At 39.7% G+C, this 24809-nt stretch overlaps 1 protein-coding gene, 1 non-coding gene and 1 pseudogene across 2 annotated transcripts in view; 1 reads left to right on the forward strand and 2 right to left on the reverse strand.

Annotated features, from left to right (window-relative positions):
- RNGTT (RNA guanylyltransferase and 5'-phosphatase) overlaps window positions 1-24809 on the forward strand; it is a 169229-nt gene that overhangs the window by 123964 nt on the left and 20456 nt on the right. The window contains exon 13 of the mRNA XM_020789179.3: window positions 12909-13009. Within this exon, the coding sequence (XP_020644838.3) occupies window positions 12909-13009 (101 nt within the window). The remainder of the gene's footprint in view (window positions 1-12908; window positions 13010-24809) is intronic.
- Window positions 14835-14995, reverse strand: LOC140703322 (U1 spliceosomal RNA). The gene has a single exon (XR_012082761.2). It is a non-coding gene; the product is annotated as a U1 spliceosomal RNA (small nuclear RNA).
- Window positions 18586-18740, reverse strand: LOC144586187 (U1 spliceosomal RNA; annotated as a pseudogene).

Consider the following 24809-nt stretch of genomic DNA (forward strand, 5'->3'; position numbering starts at 1 on the left):
TAGCGTTCTTTAGTGTTATTAGAACAGACATTGACCTAAAAAGACAACTACCCCCAAAACCTCCATCGAGTATTTGGGATTGCCTCTTTTACAGTGGCCTAAACACAGTCCCCTTTTCTCAAGCTAGTATCTATTTCATATTCAGATACTAACTAAAAAGGTTTCCCTCATGTAGTTAATCTCTTCTGCTCTCTCTGGTATTAGCATGTAAAAAAAAGGCCATGTTTCTTACTGTAGTCTGCCTAATATTGTCAAGTCTTAGAAGAGGTCGCCATGTTCATCTGTGCTAGCATATCAGGCAGAACCAAAAGAAAAACAAACAAAAAAAATAACGAAGAGAAAAATGTTGTGGTTGCTATTTCTGAGGAAGTGGATTTGTCAATGAAAGCTCATGTCTCTGAGGTGCTACAACATTGTTGTCTTTATTTTTTATATTTCTTTTGTTTTTGCTTAATATCTTTGAAGTTACTCATAAAATTAAGTAATGAAAGTTTGGTTCTGAACAAACAAAAGGGTTTTATTCATAAAACAGGTGAATGGTGGGATGGGAAAAGTAGATTCTAGGGTGCATAAAATGAAAGGGAAAAAAGGTTGTAAAAATGAAATTTTCCTTTATATTCATATTCAAAATAACTACTTTTACAGACTCTCTACATAGCACACTCAATGAGATCTCTTTCAACTGTCTATCACAAGGCAAACTCTCTCATTAACTCTCCACCAGGTTCTTCATTAGACCCTTACTGACTGACTCTGAAAACAAATTAACTTCCTCTCAACTGCACCAGCCAATTAACTTTCAGCCCTGTATTCTACATTCTTAATCCCTATACTAATTGTACTAGTGCTCAGTCTTTGAATGTACACTGTTCAGTCATTCACAGACATTTATCATGCACACTGGTTGGCAGTTATAGTTACAAATATAGTTGCATGTTGGTTAGCATGAGCAGAATCACAATCAGAGGATGGGAGAGAGTATAAAAATGAGAAGGAAATGGAATAAAATGGCCAAAAACTCTTACAGCAATATTTATTTTGCCAGGGAGGGGCAAGGATCTACCAGCTGTTTTAATCTTATTTGCTTGCCACAGTTATTCAATTCTCTGATTATTCGAATCCCCTAATTTTTGTGCATTTTAATAGGTATCTTAGATGTATATACTATTCTGTAATTGATGAAGTAGAGAAATTCAATTTGAATGTTACAGTTACTGGAATATAATATTAAATTTGAAAATATAAATTATTTTAATCTGATTTGTTCGTTGTCTGATATTCTAGGATCTACCAACAAACTGTGATGAGCAAATCTCTGAGCTCCACCCCCATGGGTAACATTAACAGAGGCAGTGGCTCAAACAGAGACTGAAATGGCTGCTGATAATTTCCCCCTTTGAGAAATACAACAAACTTGCTAAAGAGATCTAAGTGAATAGTCCTCCCTCCTGAGAGAGGGAGGGAAATGTAACATATGCATTCACATCTGTGGCTTCTTTTACTGTAAACTGTTGAAGCAAATTTTAATTTAGATTTAGATTTGTTACATCTATTTCCTGATGATAGAATAAATGACACATCAAGTTCATATATATATAGTGGTGCCTCGCTTAGCAACATTAATCCGTGCAGGAAATACGTCGCTTTTTCGGTGCCTCTAAAGCGAGGCAACACAGCAGGTGGCCATTTTGTTTTCTGGCGGCCATTTTGGAACCACCGATCAGCTGGCCGAAAATGGGGGCTTTGCGATGATCACTTCCCCACGATCATCACAAAGTGATTTTTCCCCATAGGGGCCATCGCTAAGCGATCGCTCTGGTGATGGCCAAAACGCCTATCGCTAAGCGATTTCATCACTCAATGGAGCGATCGCTAAGCGAGGCACCACTGTGTGTGTGTGTGTATGTATGTATGTATGTATGTATATATAATGGAGAGACTATTATGTTCCTACTCCAGTCCTCTGAAGATGCTGGCCACAGAGACTGGTGAAACGTCAGGAAGAACAACCTTCAGAACATGGCCAAAGAACCCGAAAAACCCACAACAACCATCAGATCCCGGCCATGAAAGCCTTCGAGAATACATTATTCCATTTTCCTTTAAATCCCTTAATAATGATATGTGTTCATGGAAGCTGTATCTGCCAGCTTTCCTTGTATTGTACTGAAAAAATAACAATAACAAATTTCCCCAAACCCAAGGTAATTTGAAGGCATGAGAAAGAACAATGGGGGACATTCTTTAAAAAATAACTCATTTAAAGGCCAGTTTCAGTTATAGTGAATATAGTGAATATTTTTATGTTAGGTTTACTGTTGTATCTCCATTACACTGTGTGTGTTTTTGTGGCAAGCAAATAATATTACATTTGAAACAAGAAAAAGATAATTGTTTTCTGTGTTAAGTTTGCAGTGTATAATGATCCTAATTGGAAGTCCCAGTTCACCCTGCAATTTATTTTCCTTGCTAGAGTTGACAGTAAGAAGATAGAAGTTCAGGGATTCTTGAAATGCACGGCAGTAGGCAGCACTGCTGGTTAAATTGTGAGTTTCCTTCATGCACACCAGCTCCAACTAAATGCCCAGGAACATTTAATATAGATGGAGATGTATCAGGCAGTTTATCTTGCAGTGGCCTTGTGCCGGTGGGGGGAGGAGGAACGGGACAGATTAATGAGTGCACCCTACTCAGTCCTTTTAGCTTTTATATCTTTCTGCAGGACTGGGCAAACAGTGATGACTTAGCCAGTGGGATAAAATAATTTGCTTCATACGCGATCTCTCATTCTCCTCATATCGATTATTACCCTTCTGTAGATATAGATAAAGGAGAATGTTTGTTTGTAACAATATAATAAAATAATATAATAAAGAAAAGATTTGTCCAAACTCTTTTTCAACTCTAATGTATTAGACTACTGGAATTTCAGATTCCAGGTATGATATTCCCGCTATGGAATTATGTTTCCCATTTCAGGAAATATTTTCAGGGGTATAAAGCTTTAATATGCTTTATCATAGATGGAGATATATGGAAACGCCTTGCAGAAGTCAGCAGGGTTCTGACATCAAAAGAGGTAAGTGGTTGTCCAGGAAATCAGTACCTCTTTGGAGATTAATTAGTGTGTGGGGGATAGTGCTGGAGTCCTGTTTTGCCTGATCTCTTGTCATCAGACTTTAATATGAAGCAAGCCTCAAGTTTGGGTCCTAGGGCAAGTGCATCAGAGGGCTGAAAATTGGAAAAATACCTTTAGCCCTCTTCTTTTTACACGCATCTGTTTGGGGGTTACACAAAGTATTTAAAGTAGGTCACAGGGCTGGGCTCGATGGTTTAACACCTCCAGATACCCACTTTTCAAAACTGGAAGTAGATGTCTATCAACTTGAGGTTTGGATTGCTCCCCTACAATTCCCTCTCCTCCCATACTTGGTGGCCCATATGCCCCTAGAGAAAGGGTTGTTCTCTCCTGGTTCCTGACACTATCGTTTTTCTAACAGAATTTTAAGTTCCATTGGAGAATACTTTTCATCAATAACATTCAGAGCTATGTTGAAAAGCCAAACTAGATTTATTGATGAAGCAGATATAAATGCATGTGTTATGGCAAGCTATAGCTGGCCTGTGCAACAAATGGGGCTTACCAAACAAATTCTATTGATTTCAGTGTGTCAAACTCTCGCAGGATTTACAACTGGATTTAGGCCATGTGCACTAAGAAGGAAATGAGTGTTCTCTAGCTGGTTCTTGTCCACAGGACAAACTTGAAAAATTACTGTTTGTCTAAACTTAGTAGCATAGGAAAGGGTGTGTGAAAAGAGAGGTGTTTATGTCAGATACATCCTGCAATTAAGACGTGTGAGACTTGGCAATGTGATGTGAAAATTGCTTAGATGATGGAGTGTATTGAGTATTGTATTAGTGAGTTTTCTTTACAGGAAAAACTGGAGCACAGGACCTGTGTTAGAGTCATTTGGCTGTCAAGCACATGGAGACCAATTGCTGTTTGAGTCAGAAATTCTCTTGATTTTTTCATAGCATATCAGAACAGATGTAGATTGTTTTAGTGTGTTTCTTTTTCATTGAAGGTCATAAATCTTCAGCATTGCTAGAACAGTGTGGGCAATTCTGTGTACATACTGTTCAATTCATATTTGTCCTAGTCTTCCTCAGAGAAGTGTACATAGTCCACACTCACCTGTTTTATATTTTTATTTAGAATCACCCTGTGAGTTAGCCAGGAGTAGGGCAGGGGATAGATAGAGGGAGAAGAAGAAACTGAGCTCTATGGTGAGTGCAGGATTAAAGGTATGCAGGATCGTTTTGATCGCCGCTTTCTCTGGCACTTGCTAAGCCCTGCAGGGCTTAGCAAGTGGAGGGGAAAGCAACGATCACATTTTCTGATTTGGGGTTAGAAAAGTGGGGGCCGTCTTATACATCGGGGCATCTTATACATGGAAAAATACGGTACCTATGTTTCTTCAATACACGAGCAGGAAGGCACCTAATTGATGTGAGCTGCCTTGGGTCCCCTGTAGGATAGAGGTGGCATAGAAATAAATAGACTGACAGATAGATAGATTGCCTTCTCCTCTCTGTTATCATTTTCTCAGAAAGTAGAGCAATAGTGTTTGCAGAAGAGATGTTTCTGCTCATGTGTAAGCTCTTCATGGGGCTGGAATGCTGATTTTCTATGGTTCTTGCCTATGTGGAAAGCCGACAAGTAGCGATGGGACAGGGGAGGGGAGGTATCCCACTGCTCACATGTTGGAGAGAACCATTTAATTTCTGAATAGTTTCTATGATTTAGTCATTCATATATTGACCATTCCCAACAGGGCTTCGTGAACTACCCCTAAAAACAGTATAAATACTCTGTTTTCACTCTGGATATTTACTCCACTGCTTCTTTTACAGTCACCCCCATTCCCAACTCTCCAACAAATCTCTCATCTTTTTAGGTTTCTGAGCATAATTTGTATGTAATTTGTGCATGCTCAGAACAAGTAGTATCAAATTCTAACTTCTTGGGGTGTGCAGATCTCATACATGCGCAGAATCTGTTCTGTGAACTTTCCATTCTAGTTTCTATTCCTGCAGCGCTTCTGTATTTGGGCAATATTTGACACCTCACTGGAACAGAATTGAGGATCAGATACTGAACAAAGCTATATCAGGCAAAAACAAAAGAAAAACAAAGAAGACCAAAATGTAGTGGCACCTTGCAGATTAACTATTATATTTTAATGTGACCTTTCATAGACAAGTCCACTTCCTCAGACATGGGCAATGAGACTTTAGTGTCAGGGACCTGTGGCTGTCTAGGTATCATTTAAATGTACAGTGGTTCCTCGCAAGACGATTGCCTCGCGGGGCAATTAATCCGCAAGATGATTAGTTTTTGCGATCACAAGACGATGGTTTCCTATGGACGATTTTCGCAACACGACGATTTTTCCCATTGGAACACATTAAATAGATTTCAGTGCATTCCAACGGGGAACCGTGTTTCGCAAGACAATGTTTTCTGTGGACGATTTTTGCAAAATGACTATTTTCCCACTGGAACACATTAATTAGATTTCAGTGCATTCCAATGGGGAACCGCTTTTCACAAGACGATGTTTTCGCAAGACAGCGATTTTCACGGAACGAATTAACATCGTCTTGCGAGGCACTATTGTACTGTCTGAAACTCCAGCCATTGCTGGCTGGCAGCCTTTTATTAACTGTTTCCTTTCTGGCTCTACCTGCCAGAACTGGGACCAGGCATGGGATGGGGCAGGGAGAGAGCAGTAGGAGGAATTCTGGTTATGTTAGTCTTTTTTTTATTGGGAACGAAAACCTCAGTGAAAGTTTTTCATTCCCAATAAAAAGAAGATATATCTGAATCTGCTTTTGATACAAGGAGGGATCAGAAAAAGGTACATGGAAACATTTTTCTGTATTCAGTTTTCTTCATATTACCCTCTTACATACTCCACTGTGCTCCAAGGTGCAATAGCAACAGCTCATTGACCAAAGCAGAGGACAGCTGAGTCCAACACCTTACCAATACAGTACACATCATGTTATTATTGAAGCAGTTTAGTCAAATGTGCTGTTGCCTTTTCATGTAGTTTATCTTGTTTGCAAACCTTTGGCTTGTGGGGGCTTCCCCACCATTACCATCTTTCCCATTTCACCTTGGTACTTGGCTCATTAGGATTCAGCCCATTTTTATCAATATGCTTCTCCTCCTGCAACCTGAACATTTCCTACAGTGCAGGAGCCAGTGTTTTGCTTCCGAGGTTAGTGGCTGTAAAGGAAGATGAATGCCATGCATCTTTTCTCCAAGCATGACTCAAAGGGGTGGGGGAGGGGGAGTAGGAGATCATGCAACTGGCTAAAAGTCTCTTCTCTAATTTATTTCCATGCCAAGCATTGTTTCCTTATGCATCTCATGTTTTGGCAATAGGGGGATGGAGACAAAGCAGAGATAGTTGGTCTCACCTCCGGTGGCTCTCTGGCCCCACCTTTCGTGACCTTGCCCTCTGCCTGACTAGTTTTCCTAGGCAGCAGCTGCCAAAGTCATAAAATGCTGAAACTCCTTTTACAACTGTTGATGCAAATTCAAGCAAGATCTGAATGGAAAATTTGATATGTCATCATGTTTTAACTATAAATAAGAATATATTTGAAAACTCATTGGGAAATTCAGTACCCTGCTACTAAAAATTAATGTAAGGCCAAAAACAGTTAAGCATCCTTAGATTTTACATTCTGTCAACTGTCTATAGATTTATTTTTGATTTTTGGACTTAACAAAATTAAATTCCTCTGAGGTGCAGCAACTGGTAGATAGATATAGACACTGTTGCAAATAGGCACCCCTTCTCAGCAGAACTCACACATCCCCTCCTATTTGCTATTATCGGTTTTTCCAGTAAAATGAGTTTGCTTTGTCATAAAATTCAGACACTTTAAAGATGTGTATTGCATGGACAAAAACATTTAGCTGCCACTTGCTCTAATATTAGTCATTTTGGAAATGCCCAGGAATGAACAAAATTCTAGCAATAATGTTTAAATAATGGGGAGAGGGAAGCTGCACTTTTTGACAACATTAGCCTCACTACAGATTCATATTTCATGACGAAAAATATTGAATGTCTTCTCATATGTAATGCCTTCTGTTGCTCAGGTATTGTTGGTGCTTTGATTAGGTTCACCTCAATTACTGGTTTTCAGACAATGTTCTGGAGAGTTCTGAGGTTCTTTAGAATCTGTTTAGGATTTGTCATTGAAAAAATTAGTAATGGCAGACCAGGTTCCTGAGAGCACAGCTTTGTTACTGATTTTCCCATGTTTACTGATTTTCCCATGTAATGTGCATGTACAGAGGAGTATGGGTAAGTTTCAGTTCAAGAAGAGCAGCAGTTAGTGACAGGCTTATCCAGTACTTTATGTCATAGAGTCTGTGTAAAGTTTATATCCTAAAACATTGGTTCCTATCTTTGGTCTCCAGATGTTCTTGGACTACAACTCCCAGAAACCCTGGCCAGTACAGCTGGTGGTGAAGTCTTCTGAGAGTTTAAGTCCAGTAACATCTGGGGACCTAAGGTTGGGAACCACTGTCCTTAAAAGATGCATCAGAATCCTGCCATTTAGATAGCACCCCTTCTAGGTTAAGGCTAGCAGGCAATCACTATTCAACCTTTTTGTTGGTACATTAAATAAAATGAATACATGTATTTAAAAATTTTAGCATTATACATTTCAGTGGTATAAGCTAGTGTAATGTTGTAGTAATATAATTCATGCAGCAGGTTTTAATTATTTTATGTCATGTTGAGTGTTAAACCTCCCATTAGCCATTTAAAAAGGGCACAGAGGAATTCAGTAGTTCAGGTGGCAAAAGTGTACAACTAACATGGGTTGTAAGCAAATTTTGAAAGGTTGTTAATCTCTTAGCATTCCCAAAATGCTTAATAATCTAGGGCACCTCAAGCTATATTAAACATGAGAAGTCATATTTTTGAATATTTATGGCTGACAGTATTTAGATGGGTTTAATTAAAGGCTGAACCTTGAAGCATTCAAACTTATTAAATTTGGTGAGAAAGACAGTCTTTCTTCTTCAGATTCCTGTCAGTTAATGTTTACCACAGTGTATAGTTGACTCAGGGAAGAGAGGAAGCATTGCCCACTATCATTTCCCACCAACTCCAGATAACCAGTAAAATGAAAGTTCAGTCCTGAAGTGCTTAATATAGTTATATCTGAAATAAATAGGCTTTCATCATCCTGTCAAAGATTAGAAGAAGCCTGCCAGTGAAAAACATAATTAGATTTTCAGTTGGTGAAAGGTGGCACCCTCTTTCTATCTATTATCATAAGCAGCTCGCTGGATAGTTCAGTAAGTTGGAGTATCTGGATGTAGAGCCAGGGATCAAGAGTTCAATTCCTACTGTGCTTCCTAGGAGAAAAGCTTACTTGTGTAGCCTTGGAGAAACTGCACAGTCACAAAACATCACCAGAAGAAGGGATTGGTAAACTACTTTTGAGTACTTTATACATTTATACCATGGTATGGGTATCCATAAATTATAATTGACCTGACACTATACAGTATAATTATTATGTCAATATCATAAGCTGAGCAGAATAGTGATTCTCATACATGGCAAGAAAGCACTGTTTTAATTGTTTCTACGACAAGTCTAGAAATGGTTTCAGAAATTAACATTATTAACTCATGTGTATATATTCCTGTTATTTTGTTAATATACTGCTATTGAAGGGTTACCATTATGTTGTATATACACATTGTAACTATTCAGTTTCCTTTCCTCCTTAGCTATAAAATGCTCTCATAGGCCTAAATCCAATGTTGGACTGGGGCAGCTATGACAGGGATGTGTTCCTTTCCCTTTCTGTTCCTCAGAACTGTCCAAAATCTGGCTCAGGTAGTTTTCCTTGCCTTCTACAGCAAGTTTTGGAGGATCCTTAGAGAACTAAAAGGAGACCACCCTTTCCTGATTCTGCTGTTCTGCCAGAAGACATCCAGTGTGGGCTGTCACTAGTTGAGTTACCTCAGCTTGTGCCATTAAAATGTGGAGACCAAGAAATTGATGACATGTTTGGTTTGTTCAGTTGAAGAGTTATTATGTGTAGTCATATGCTGAATTTTTGTGATGGTTGGTTTTGGGAGTGAGAGATGCCACTTAGTATCCTCAGTTGATACTAAGTTTTTCCAGTGGTTTTCATTCTTAAGTATCACTCTTGGGCTTTTTTTATTTTGTTTTGAGTTTTCTGCTTTTTAAGATGGCATTCAGTGAAAACATGCTTTACATAAAGCTGTGATGTGAAGTGGAAACCTTTCCACAGCTATGTTTTTCCAAGTATTTTCTCTGCTTTGTTCGGAACAGATAGCATGCTTTTTGCTTCAGAACTTGTGTGTTCATCAGTATACTCATCTGAAAACTCTTGAATAAGTCTTACTTGATTGATCGGCTAAGGGTACAATCCTATTCCTACCTAATATGGGGACAAGGCACATTGAACTTGTGGTTACTCTTTTCAGGGTTTTCTAGGTAGAGAACAAAGGAAAAGGTAAATGTTCCCTTGACATTTAGTCCAGTTGTGTCCGACTCTAGGGGGCGGTGATCATCCCTGTTTACAAGCCATAGAGCCGGCGTTTGTCCTTAGACAGTTTCTGTGGTCACATGGCCAGCGTGACTAGACATGGAATGCCATTACCTTCCCACCTTGGTGGTACCTATTTATCTACTCGCATTTTGATATACTTTTGAACGGCTAGGTTGGCAGGAGCTGAAACAAACAGCAGGAGCTCACTCCGTCACGTGGATTTGATCTTACGACTGCAGGTCTTCCAACCTTGCAGCACACAGGCTTTTGCGGTTTTACCTGCAATGCCACCACGTCCCTAGGTAGAGAGTACTCAGAAGTAATTTACTGTTGCCTTCTTCTGAGGACATCCCGGGGCTCTGCAGGTTTCCCAAGGCCACACAAGCTGACTTTTCTGAGATGCACAGTGACAAATTGAACTTCCAAACTCTGAATCTGTATCCAGATACCTAGCTCACTGAGATATCCAGCCAGCTTATGCACTGAACTCAGTGGTGCCTTAATTTTTTTTCTTTCCTTAAATTCAGAGAATGCAAGGGAGAAGTACATTATTAATTTACAAACATTTGGAGAAGAATTTATTTATACTGCATTACCATCATAGTCCCAGAAATTGGTTACTTGGAAGGAAATCACACTGTTTTCAGTAGGATTAGCTCCCAAGCAAGTACAGTATGCCTTTTTAATTCTTCAACGCACCCCCATTCCAAAGGAAACTATGATCTCTTTATTTGTTTCCTTTAAATCTTCTCATTAATGATAACAGATCATATCAGTTGAGAACAAATGCAGACCTTTACATCAGGAGTCTGGGCAGAAGACAACAGCACCAGCATACTGAAGGCAGCAAAGGATTTGAGGTTGAGGATGTTCCATACTTGACACTTCGTATTCTGCTTTTCTTTCAGTGAAAGGAATCAAGATGGCTCACAAATTATTAACAAATAAGCCAACTAGAAACACAAGAAATTGTAGTATTAAAAAAAATTAAACCTATTATAGTATTAAAAATTAATTAAATCCATTAAAACATCTTAAAAACCCATTAAAACACACATAAAACAGTAACCGTGTAAGCATGTGCAGCACCCAAAATCAAAGAGAGTGTATAAAGAGGAGCAGGCCTTACATTTATTTTGAGAGCTCTCCAGATCTTGAGATCATACCCAATAAAGCTCATTATAGTTAAACTCATACGTTCAATCAAGTTAAAGTGCAAACTGAAAAAAGGAAAAATATGTTGGTGCTCAAGTGGTCCAGCACTTACAGACTGTCTTGCCGTGTCACCACAGAAAGGGAAAGCATGACTGAAATGAAATCAATACAAATCTGTAAATTTAGAGTGTTGATCAGATACTGTGCACAATTGGGTGTGCCTAACCATTGATTCCACAGGACATTGATATACTTAACTGTGCTTAAGGGATGGATGTTTCACAGACAGCAATAGCTTTCACCTATAGCTTGTTTAATTCAGTTTAGTTATAAGCCATCCGTCTGATTCCTTCCAGTGATGACATTGTTCTCCAGCTTTACTCTCTTGTGTGGCGAGGTCCAGCCTATACCTAGTAGGAAGAACAAAATGCTTTTACATTTTTGTAAGAGAAATCATGCTGTGTAAGAGATATGAGGTCACTGGCAGGGGGAGATTTTTAATAATTAAAGACCTTCTGCTTCAATCCACTGGCTTGTCCAGGTAATTCTCATGGAGCATGAGGTGTGTGAGCACCAGGGGGAGGAGTAATGTCATCTGGCTAGGGGAGATTGTTGTTAACTAAAGAGTTCCTGATTCCATCGTGTCTCAGGCTGTGACTACATAGTGAGAGGAATACGAATTAGCTCATCTTCTCATGCTGCAAAGCTGCACTGGGGCATTTGGTTTTCTCTGATATATCGTATTTTTCCTTGTATAAGATGATAGTTTTATCTAAAATCTTTAGATAAAAAAATTTACAGTTGTCTTATATACGGTAGTAAGGGGGAAGTGATCAGAGGGCTGCAGGATCGCAGCCCTTTGATCCTGCAGCTCTGTCATTGCTGCATTACCCCTCCATTCGGGGCTTAGGAAATGGAGGAGTAAAGAAGCAATGAAAGGGCTGCATGATCATAGCCCTTTGACTGTGCAGCCCTTTCGTGGCTGCTTTAACTCTCTACAGTGGTGCCCCGCAAAACGATGTTAATTCGTTCTGCGAAAATCGCTGTTTTGCGAAAACATCGTCTTGCAAAATGCGGTTCCCCATTGGAATGCATTGAAATCCGTTTAATGCATTCTAATGGGGAAAATTGTCATTTTGCGAAAATCGTTTTGCGAAGCACGGATCAGCTGTCAAAAATCGCTGTCTTGCGAAAAACGGTCCAGAAAATACCCATTTTGCGAGTCGGGGACTCAGCTATCAAAATTGTCATCTTGCGAAAAACAGTCCCGGGAAAAAAAACCCGTGTGAAGCACAGACCAAAACATCATCCAGCGGAAATCGCCCATAGGAAACACCGTTTTGTGAAGCGCTATAGCGATCGCAAAAACTCATTGTCTACCACAAAAACTCATTGTCTAGCGAGGTAATCATCTAGCGGGGCACCACTGTATTTATGGATGGTTAAAGCACCCGTGAAAGGGCTGCATGATTGGACTTCATACTGCCACAGCCTTTTGGGAGCATAGTGTTTTTTTCAAGATTTTGAACTAATCCTATGAAAGTGCAGAAATCTGAAATTAGTTTTGTAATTTCTTTTGTTAAATTTTAATAGCTGTTATAATGTAGCTAATCCTTTTTTAAAAAGATAGAGTAAGTTGAGTCTTGATTATGTTGTAATCTTTCAAAGGTATATACTTCAGTAAATTTATGAAATTAATATCCTGTTATATTACGTTACAAGCATCCATATTCAGAATGCATCAGGAATTTGTTTAAGTGATAGCTTCATGGATATTGGTGAGGTGGGCGACTCTTGTCATTTTATTGAATTGAACCTTGTAGATTACAACTATATACAGTGTAACCAGACCCCTCACAGTCCCCTTTCAGATTAAGGAGTCACAGATAGTACATATCTTACCTTGCTTACAAAAAGGAGATCTACAGTATTTCAGCATGCTACCATCTTCCTTTGCATATGAGTTCTAATACTTCTTGTTTTATGCTAAAGTAGCAGCCAAGAGTGTGAGATGTTGTAGTAGCATGGCCCTAGAATTCTGATATACTTTTCAAGCCATCATATATTGGCCTTTAAAGAAGCAATTATGTTTTGTTTATTTTTTTCTTAATTTTTCTTTAAAGAAATACAAGCCTGGACGATGTGATGACATTTTGAAATGGAAGCCACCCAGTCTGAATTCGGTGGATTTTCGTCTAAAAATAACAAGAGTTGGTGGAGAAGGGTACGTAAACTCTTCCCATTTGTCTTCCATTTTTATATATACAGTATATAGTATAGGCTATAAATGTGCTGTTTCCTGCTTTTAGAGTTATGGGGCAGGAATGCACCATGTCCTACTTGAGTAAAGGATGTGCTACAGAAACTTTGGCTGGTATGTGGAAGCTGGGTGGAAAGAGAGTCCTTCAGTCAGGATAACGGAAAGAAGACAGAAAGGTCGTTCAAAAGCCCAAATCTGACATGAGAGGACTAAGCAAAGGACTTATGCCTTCACTTAATCCTCCCAACCTCCTTTAGTACTTTCTTAATCCAATTAACACATTTCTGATACCTTATTTTTCTGTTTTCATACTGCTTTTTTTCTATATAATTATACATTGCATGCAGTTTGATCTTCAGAGAATAATGAATAACATGTGAAATGGAAAGGGTTGTGTCCAGTAGTGTCTGTCTGCCAAGAGAATGATATTTGCTGTCAGAATGTGTTTTCACTACAGCCTCAATCTGCTCCAGAGAGTCGATTTCAAGGATGTGGGGAGAGGCAGTCAGGAGGGAAAATTTTGTTGTGTGAGTGGAAGTTTGCTTGTATAATCCTGGATTTGGCCCTGAATGTGTAGCATATATACTGCAAAACTGTTACACTACTGTGAATAATTTGTGACCCTTCTCCCCCCCCCCCCCATTTGCTACTGAAAAAGGAACGGTTAGGTTCATTGATATTTGGCTGATAATATATAAACGTGGAGTGTTCTACCCTACATTTCATGATACATGTACCAAAGGTGTAAAATTTCATGTTGCCTTTTACTGAAAGCTTAGCTGTGGTACACTAGTTTCTCCCACAGGCAGTACAACCACCAGTGAACTTCCATCAAATAAGCTGATATCCACATATCATGTTTTTGATTTCACTTGTTCCAAAATAGGAATCTTAACGGAAGCTGGTATGTAAGAATAGACATCGACATAATGCATTTCCTTGAAGCTGTTGTTAACTGTATATATGTTTTCCTTTCTGAAACTGATAGCTTTGATGGACAGCTTGCACTAGGAAATTGGCATGTGTGGAGAAGGGCTTAACTCTTTTTCTTCTGAATTTAAACTTTCATCCAAAAAGGGGAGGGCAGAGTGTTTTGGAACTTCTTTCATGTCCCTTCCTATCTAAAATGCAAAAAAGACACAAAAGAAGTGCAAAATTGAAATAATTTTTGTGTTGCTTGGTGAGCATATGGCCAATTAAAAAACAGACTAAACCATGATGTCTCATCATAGGCTAGTAATGCTAATCACCAGCAGTAATTATAGTACATGTGTTGAAACTATTGTTGACAAAGGATGTACAGTGGTGCCTCGCAAGATGATTTTAATTTGTTCCACGGAAATCACTGTCTTGTGAAAACATTGTCTTGCGAAACGTGGTTCCCCATTGGAATGCATTGAAATCTATTTAATGTGTTCCAATGGGGAAAAAATCACTGTCTTGTGAAAATTGTCCATAGAAAACAGTCTTGCGAAACACGGTTCCCCATAGGAATGCATTGAAATCTACCGTATTGGGGAAAAGCAATCCCCTCACCTGCGCTGCCTTTGGAAATGCAGTGGGTCCTAGGTGGCCTTCCCCCTCTTTCTCTCTCCAGCAGCAAAGAAAGAGGGTGAAAGGAGTCAAAGCAGCCCCCCGGCTCCTGATCATGGTGACTCCTTCTGCCCTGATCCTTTGCCACTGGGGAGAAAAAGAGAGAGAATGTAATACAAGACATCACCAGGACTTGCTGCCTTTGCAGTAAGTCCTGATGAGGGAAAAAGAAATCAAAAGGATTCTAGAAAGGCCAGGGAAAACACAAATGCAATCCTGCACTACCACAAATTATGCAGTTGAGTTCCCCACATTTGGGGAAATCACAGGGATCAGGACACCTGAAGTGCAATGGATGAGCCTCACCCTGAGAAAACCACTTTCATGACCATGATATTTCCCCTGCAAGGTATGAGTTGGAGTGGCCCTTGCACCTCCTGTCCCCTGCCCCCCAAGGCATGTTGACCTCCTGGCTGCACCTCCCGTTCAGAACAGGGCTGCACAGCCCCAGTCTCGCCAGAGGCCAAGAGAGCTTCTCAGTGTTTTGGGGTGCCCTGCAGGACCCCCATCATTGGCTGGGTGTTCCCCCGACAATCCTCTAGTGCACAGGTATTAGCATATATGCTAATATATATGCTAATACCTTATGCTAATTTGCAGCCATTGGCCCTGCTGGCTTTCCAGGAGGCAGATCCTGGAAAGCCAGCAGCTCAGATGGCAGAGCAGCAAGGTCCAGTACAGCTGCCACAGTGAGCAGCCTCTGGTGCTGGTTTGGAGGCCTTCTGGCACAGTGGTAGAACTGTGGGAGGCTTCTGAGTGGGGGTGGCTGAAGAGGTTTTGAACAAATGGGGAAAAAAACATCTTGTGAAGCATCGGTTTTAAAAAAAAAGTCTTGTGAAGCATAGACCAAAACATTGTCTTGCAAAAATCGTCCATAGGAAAAACCGTCTTGCGAAGCACAACAGGGATCGTAAAAACCGATCGTCTTGTAGATTAATTGTCCTGCGAGGCAATCGTCTTGCGAGGCACCACTGTATATAGAGTACAAGGCTTTTTAGTGCACTACATAAATTAATAACCCAGCTTTCTGAATTAAATTGTACTTATTTACAAACTTGGACACTTTTCACAGGTACAGCTCTTACCATTCCTGTCATTCTGGTGTTTTGTTGTTTAGTCATTAAGTTGTGTCTGACTCTTCGTGACCCCATGGACCAGAGCACGCCAGGCCCTCCTGTCTTCCACTGCCTCCCGGAGATTCATGTTGGTAGTTTTGACGACACTGTCCGGCCATCTCGTCCTCTGTCATCCCCTTCTCCTCTTGCCTTCACATTTTCCCAACCTCAGGGTCTTTTCCAGGGAGTCTTCTCTTCTCATGAGATGGCCAAAGTATTGGAGCCTCAGCTTCCAGATCTGTCCTTCCAGCGAGCACTCAGGGTTGATTTCCTTCAGAATGGATAGGTTTGTTCCCCTTGCAGTCCAGGGGACTCTCAAGAGTCTCCTCCAAACCACAATTCATTCTGGTCAATATCTGCTAATTCAAGTAATTAATAACTAGATAGTCCTATTAGTGTGTTAGCAAACCATCATTGCTTTGTCTATTATCTTAATCCTTACCTTTTCATGGAGTTATGTATAGCTATAGGGGACATACTGTATATTTGTATTGGTGTGTCTAAAGAAGTAGATTTGGTTCCACAAAATATATAATTTGTGTCATAATCTCTTGAGACAGAGGAAAGATCAAAGACTTAGAATCTCAAAATTGTGGTTGGTCAGCCTCCTCAGCATAATCCCTTCAACAGAATACATATCCCATAAATATACCGTGGTGGGGCTTTTTATGCATTAGAGTTTGTGACAGAAGCTATGAAAAGATTCCTGAAAATAGCAGGGGCATCAACAGAACATGTACCATATTTTTCTGTGTATGAGACGCCCCCCACTATTCTAAGCCAGAATTAAGAAAAATAAGTGGGGCTAAGCAAGTGTAGGGGGAAAGGGATCAAAGCACTGCAGGATCGCTTTGATCCCTGCTTTCCCCTCCACTTGTTTTTGTTCTCTCCTCAGCTTACTTCCCTGTATAAGACGACCCTCAACTTTTAGTCTAAAGATTTTAGACAAAAGTATAGTCTTATACACAGACAAATACAGTTATTGTGACACAGAATCCAGTCTGACGTAGAATCTCAATACAGCCAGGGAAAAACTTACACTTAGGACAAAAGATAAAGAAAATTGTTTTATAATATTTGGCTGGTATCTAATTTGCTGAACATATTCCAGGGCAATAAAGCAATTTGTAGAAGAATCAAACAACACTCAGGCCTTAGCAGAGAATGCAAGTAGAGATTTTACAGAGAGGTTCATAAAAGCTACTGATTTCAACAGATGTACGAAGTTCATGCTCACTTAGCTCTTTTGACAAAGATTGTAACACTTTGAGTTCCATTTTATTTGTGTTATCCTGTATGAAGTTGCTGAGGAGCTTTATTGCTGATGCAACATGCCTTCAACCTTGGAAAAGAAATATTTTGAGAAATGTCCTACTTGCATCAACGTGATTTTGAAGGATGATGGATTATGAGGAGATTGTACATTCCTAGTTTGGTTATATCAAAGTCACTTACTTTCCTAAACATGTTTCTTGCAGTGTGCATCCTGTTGATCATAGCTTGTTTTGATCAGCTGGCACTGATCGGAGCTTAAGCTTGTTTGTCTTTGATGGGCCAAGACATAGTATGTCTTGTTTGTCTTTAATGGCCATAATAAAAGATCAGCCTTATGTAAAAAGAAAAGAAAAATTCTCTTCATTTGCTGCCTTCATGAAATTGGAATATACATGAGGTAACTTGATGCACAATATTTTTATTTCCTTTGCTGTCTTTATATCAAATATTGTGTGTGCATGTTTGTCGAGTCTCTTTCAAGAATCCTTTCCTTATCTATGTAGGGCACACATCTTTTTTTGAATCCTTTATAATGTCGTAAAGCCAGAGCTGGTTACTGGTTGGAGTCTCCTCACTATTATCTCATCACTTTGATTTTCTTAACTGTAAGAATGAATATACAGTGGTGCCCCACATAGCGACGTTAATCCGTTCCGGATTAATCGTCGCTATGTGGAAACATTGCTAAACGGAACGGAAAAACCCATAGGAACACATTAAACGTTTGGGGCCCAAACTCACCGTTCAGCGAAGATCCTCTATAGCGCTGCCATTTTCACGCCCTCAGTAAGCGAGGAAACCGCGCGAAAATGGTTGTGGTGGCCACCCGGCGGCCATTTTGGAACTGCCGATCAGCTGTTTAAAAAACATCACAATGCGAAGATCGGTAAGCGAAATGCTTACCGATCATCGCAATGCAATGTTTTGCCCATTAAAACATCGCAATGCGATCGTATTAGCGATCTAAAAAAATAGATCGCTATGCGGATTCGTTCTTAAGCGGTGCGCTCGTTATGTGAGGCACCACTGTATAATTTTCACTCTCAGTTTCTTTTGATCCCTCTATTGACAAACTGGGAAAATCATTTTTCTGGGAGAATACAGAGGAATCAGAAAGATAGAAATAAAACAATTTATCCAGGAAGATCCATTTGCAGTGTAACATCATGATTAAAAATGATACTGTTCCTTTCAAGCCTCCATAAACTCAACAAACAAGAATATTAGAGATCTCTATAGGTACCGTATTTTTCGCTCCATAAGACGCACTTTTTCTCTCCAAAAAGGTGGGAGGGAAAGTACATGCGTCTTATGGAGTGAATGCAATAACCCAGGGTTCAGCCACCACCACCCAAAAGCCTCCCACTGCCATGCCAGGAGGCCTCTGAACTGGCAGCAGAGACTGCTTGCTGTTCAGACCTCAGCATTCTGCACTGCTGGCTTTCTAAGACCTGCTCCCTGCAGCTCAACTGGAAAACCAGCAAGGCAAACAGGCCTGTGGCAGCAAGCAATGCAAACAGCCAATGACCAAAGGGGAAGGAGTGATTCTATAAAACCCAGGGGAAACCAGAAACACAGTCCCCCATTTAGGCAGTTGATTTTCCCACATTTGGGGAAATCACAGGGGTCAGCTCATCTGAAGTGCAATAGATGAGCCTTACCCTGGGAAAACCACTCTTACAAGAATGGTATCTTCCCTGCCAGGTCTGAGTTTGAATGGCCCCTAAGCCTCCTGGCCCTTTGTGTGCCCTGCCCTCAAAAGGCATGGTGACCGCCTGGCTGCACCTCCTGATCAGAACAGGGTTGCACAGCCCCAGTGCTGAAAGAGGCCAGGAGAGCTCCTCAGTCTTTTGGGGTGCCCCACAGGACCCTCATCAGGGGCTAGATGTTCCTCCCACAATCCTCCAGTGCACATATATTAGCATACCTAATATGTGGGGAAGGCGGGGAAGGCAGCGGAAATTGAAACTTTCAGTTAGTGAAGAGGCTGCTTGTCTGCTTCCTTGCTAGTCCAAGCAGTTAGAGAGTTGCTTGTTTTTCTTTAAAAGCTTCTTGTTTTGAGTTAAACCCTGTTTGGATTAAAAGGTGCTCCATTTGAGTTGGAACCTGCTTGCCTGGGAAGTGGCTGATCAGCTGTTAGGTGGGGAAAGGGCAGGAACAGAGAAGAGCACAAAATGGCTGCCGTCTATATGGTCTATATGTACTTGAATTAAATTTATGGTACATGAGTACACAAAGCTTTAAGTCTCTCCATTTGTTAATGACAGTGGTAATGGTTCTTAATGCCACTGTTGACTGCTGTTCACTTTACATGGTTCAAATGTTATTCTGTTATAGTGTATTAAATATTTTATTACACTATTTGGTTCAGAATATATTTTCCCTGTTTAACCCCTGTAAAAATTATGTGCGTCTTAAGATCCGGAGCGTCTTATGGAGCAAAAAATACGGTATATTTATTTTGTACACTGAAAACCATACGGCAATTACTGTAATACGTAGATAGTTGGATTTCATACAAGACATGAACAAGTAGTAGAATTTGATATGTAACAGTATATGACAGTGGTTCCTCATTATCCATATATAGAAGGATCAGGAATCCCCAACCTTGTCCATTAGATTAAAGTTTGGAATTAAATTCTCTTTTGAACCCCACATTTTTGTTGATCCATGTAGATAACTCGCCAGTTCAATATTGGGTTCCAGAAGCAAGCTCTGGAAGATTGGGGGATGCCACAACTCTTGTAGGATGTTTAAATTGTCAAACCTGTGCCTTCTGATACAATTAGCTGGCTTGAATTAGGAGGTAAATGAATTGAAGTAGGGTGTGCAGTTGGCAAAACATATTAATAACTTCTTTGTCTTTGTTTTCATGTCCTCTTTTTCTTTATCTCTCTGTTATAGGACTAAATGTAGAAATAATGTTAAATGACTTAAGTCCTGTGAATGGCATACAACAGGACTGCACAAAAGAGCTTGGGATGGGGAGGGAGAAGCATAATCTATACAGCAAACTGATGGTGAGATGCACTTAGCAAAGGTGGATGAGCACCAAAGGAGCATTCTGTAGTGATTTTGAGACAATGCTTTGAAAATGTATACGCGGGGGACTATACGTATATACTAGAAGAGCATATATATTAGAAGAGCCTGTCATGACCTCTTGGTAGTTTGCTACAATAATCTTTCCCAGTGTAGTAGGCAAGATACTTTGACTGTTTCCAACTCTTTTTAAGTTTTCTACTATTGCAATAAATGGACTAGCTTTTATAATTACTTTTAAAATGATACAAATTAGTTTTAGGTGATTCAGAATAAATAAATATAACAGTATGATGAAAATTTGAGCTATATAGTGGAACCTCATTCATATTAGGAAAAAAATAATGAAACTGTCACTTTCTCTGAAGTGATCCAGTGTTAGGAATAATAAATGCTAATGACTACAGGTGTGTCATGGAAAGGTACAAATGAGTTTGAATATTTTATCTAATGAGTATCAGAAATCATATGCTGTTATGCAATGTATTTGTATATATGAACTGGAAACATGGCATTGAAAATAACTGGATTCAAAACATGCCTGGTTTTTTTGAGAAGTTTTAGCATTTTTACCTGATAGCTACTTTCAATCATTTCTTCAAATGTGTCAACCACTAATTCTGTGTAAATAAGAACACATTAATACATCTTCTGATTTTGTCAAAGCACAGTAAATCTGTATTATTTTGCAGAATGTTTCAACATTTTTGGGAATAGTAGTGTTTCTCCAGACTAATTCTTTTCTTAGTAATAAGGGCAAACATATGGATCTATGTATATGCAGAACACTTTTAGAGACTGAAGCCAAAGCTTCCAGCAGTAGAACACCTTCCCTTGAGTGGCTTTTTCATTTGTTTTTCACACATACTTTAAGGGATGGGACAGGCATCTTGTTATTTCATTCACTCTCCACTATTGTATAGTGAAGAACTTCATTTAAGTGAGTTTATTTTCATCGAGTACCTTTCCTCTCTCTCTTTTTTTCTTTTCTTCCTTTTTTATATATTTATTTAGGAACAGGGATAAAGGGTACAAAAAGAAAGAGGGGATAGAGAAGGGAAAATGGTTTTGGGGGATAGGAGAGCATAAAGTATAACATCATCCAATCAATTCATATTACTAATACATATCAACTTTTTGCTTTTTCACAGTTTGATTACCCTCCTGCTTTTATCTTATCATTTAATTTTAATTTTATTCTATGTTATTCCAACATTGTCTGGTAGCTGCTGCCATTTATACAATACATCCCATCGTTCATTTTCTTTTTGAATTGAACAGTCTTTCAGCCCATCTGACAGAATATCCATTTTTTTCACTTCCCATATTTTCACCATAAGATTGTCTGGTTTCAGTATCTCTGCCTCCTTAAGATTTTTGTCATAATGCTTTTTAATTTTGGAAGCTGCATGGGTCACTGGATAACTCTCTACTGCATTCATATTACCTGGTGTCATATCTAATACAGAAGATTCTAAAGTTTGTACAACTTCATTTAAGTTTTGTTTGGCATCTACTGTCCCCTCTTTCGTCCCTTTCATCAAATCTTCTATTTTGCTAAGACCTGCATTCACTTGCTGGAACCCTGTTAATATTAGCCTTTGTATATTAATCTGCCATTCCTTTTCTATTTCTTGCACCACTATTCCAGAGCTTTGGGATTGAACAGACCAAGTCTCCATTTGTTCTTTTGAATTTTTGGGGTCCATCTCAGGCTTTGGGGTTTGTATAAATACCACAATAATCACCCCCTAGAAATCCTTCCACAGTTTCCACAATTTTATCAACAATTCAAACCCCTCATCATAATCCTCCCCTTAGATCTCCCTCCAATCTTTATCCAAATATTGTAATATAAAAATCAACTTTTAGCCCAGCAAATACAATATCAAATAGAACCGTGACGCAGTTATTTCTTCTTCTCCTGGGTTCAGCAAGCTTCTGTTATTAGACACACGTGGTCTGCAGTCCGGCAAACAAAACAACAATCGTAAAGTCTCAAACTGTCCAGTAGATTGTCCTTGGAGCTCGTCTTGTGATCTTCATTAACCCCTTAATGCTCCTTAGTCGAGTCGGCCACGTCAGCTCCTTCTCCCGAAAACCACCAAATTCTATTATTTATAGTTCCCAAAGTCCAGAGAAGGCAAAGAGTAACGTATCCCAGCCACACTGCATCCACCGAAGTCTCTTAAATCCAGTCAGACGGTGTTGCTGTCTGGGATTCTTTTCCAGAAACGTAAGATTTATTTTTCCATCTCAGACTCTCAGCTTTAGAATCAGCCTGGTGTTTTAAAAGTTCACTTGGAGAAGCTTAGTTTCGCTTTTGAGTCAGACTGATAAGATAAACCCGCCGCTGCATTTATTCTTTCAGCCAAATATTTTCATTCTTATTTCAGCTTAATGAGGCTGTTTCATAAATCAGAGGCTTCGGCTTACTTACTTGTTATATATTATTAGTTTATATTGATTGCTCTCCTCTCCCCCAGTAAAGGGTTCCTCGCGGCTCAGTGCCAAAAAATGGCGCCCGCTCCAGTCCGTGCACGGTGATTTCTTCAGAAGAAAAAAGTCCGGGTCTGCCTCCCTTTCTTCTCCTTCTGCTGCTCACCATCTGCTTCAGAGAGACTTCTTCTAGACTCTCCTTTGATCCCCATTTCAAAAGGGGGATCCCGGGCCGGAGGGTTCCAGTTTTTTCCAGAGAGCTCCTCTCTGGAGTTGCTGGCAGCACCGCAACAAAGCCCCGCCTCCACCTTTCCTCTCTCTTAATTGGAAACTTTCCTTTTACTTTTACTCATTTTCTCTTTTTTTAGTGCATTTCATTTTCTTTTGTCGTTTATTCTTTCAGTGCATGAAGAGCATGGCAATTTCACACCATTGTTCAATGTGAAAGCATCCCAAAATAGATAGGTCTTTGGTCTCCTATAAGAAAAGCTGGTCTCTTGTAAGAAGTTTCATGATTGTGACAATAAATTTGCATGTCTGGTCATTCTGATGACTTCTCATCAGTTGGTGCAGCTTGCCCAAACTTTACCCACCACACTTGGGGATGGACCTCCAAAACAGAGAAACTATGTCCATCAAGGTTTTTCACATAGAACTGACTCTTCTGATGGCCGTATTGCCACCATCCATTCATTGATGCTTCAGCAAATTTTGGGCGTTAAATAATCTGTTGTTAACAAGGTACATGAGTCACATTGAAGAAGACTGAGACTGGATTGAGAAATAAGAGCATGGATTCAATATCCTTACCTCGGCTATAATTGGCCAGTTTTCAAGGGAAAGAGATGAAAGCATGTGCCATACGGGACATATTTTGGTACTGTAGATTTTTTGATATCACAAACTACTTGGTTCCCTTCCAGTACTGAACAAAGAGTATGATTGTTCTCATTATTTTCATTACATATTTGCTGTTTGCTTTGTGTCTTGTCATCCAAGCATTGTCTGGTCTGCTTTGCTATGTGGTTTTCCTCTCATTTTTCTTGCTTTGTCACCATTATCTATATGCCCTCTAATTAATAGCCACTAGGCCCTGCTTCCCACATATTGACACATATTTTTCTGTGGCACAATTTGGAATGTTGCTGTATATTAAAAGAGGCTCTTCTTATTAGCCAAAAAGTTGTCATTATCTTGTTGACTGATTTCTAAGCAAAAAAGAAAAAGAAAGAAAAAGGTTCCAATGCAAGTTCTATCTTTGATGAGGCTTGAAGGCAATTTAGAAAAAAAAATGTTGGTTACATATATATTCTCCAGCAAGTCAAATGATGTCATTTGAATCAGGCCCTGTCAGTTTATGTGTGTTTAGAAGATTTCGATGTAATTGCTTTTATTCCATAGTTGAAAGTATAATAGTTCAGTATAATATATTTGAAATTATGGGCGTGCCTGACCACCTTATCCATCTCCTGAGAAACCTATATGTGGGACAGGAAGCAACAGTTAGAACTGGATATGGAAGAACAGATTGGTTCAAAACTGGGAAAGGAGTACGACAAGGCTGTATATTGTTCCCCTGCTTATTTAACTTATATGCAGAATACATCATGCGGAAGGCTGGACTGGAGGAATCCCAAGCTGGAATTAAGATTGCAGGAAGAAATATCAACAACCTCCGATATGCAGATGATACCACTCTGATGGCGGAAAGTGAGGAGGAACTAAAGAACCTTGTAATGAGGGTGAAAGACGAGAGTGCAAAAAACGGTCTGAAACTCAACATCAAAAAAACTAAGATCATGGCCACTGGTCCTGTCACCTCCTGGGAAATAGAAGGGGAAGATATGGTGGCAGTGACAGATTTTACTTTCTTGGGCTCCATGATCACTGCAGATGGAGACAGCAGCCCCGAAATTAAAAGACACCTGCTTCTTGGGAGGAAAGCAATGACAAACCTTGACAGCATCTTAAAAAGCAGAGACATCACCTTGCCAACAAAAGTCCGAATAGTCAAAGCTATGGTTTTTCCTGTAGTGTTGTATGGAAGTGAGAGCTGGACCATAAGGAAAGCTGACCGCCGAAGAATTGATGCCTTTGAATTGTGGTGCTGGAGGAGACTCTTGAGAGTTCCCTGGACTGCAAAGAGAACAAACCTATCAATTCTAAAGGAAATCAACCCCGAGTGCTCATTGGAAGGACAGATCCTGAAGCTGAGGCTCCAGTACTTTGGCCATCTGATGAGAAGAGAAGACTCCTTGGAAAAGACTTTGATGTTGGGAAAGTGTGAAGGCAAGAGG

This window comes from Pogona vitticeps, chromosome 1 (genome assembly GCF_051106095.1).
Source record: "Pogona vitticeps strain Pit_001003342236 chromosome 1, PviZW2.1, whole genome shotgun sequence".
Classification (NCBI taxonomy): domain Eukaryota; kingdom Metazoa; phylum Chordata; class Lepidosauria; order Squamata; family Agamidae; genus Pogona; species Pogona vitticeps.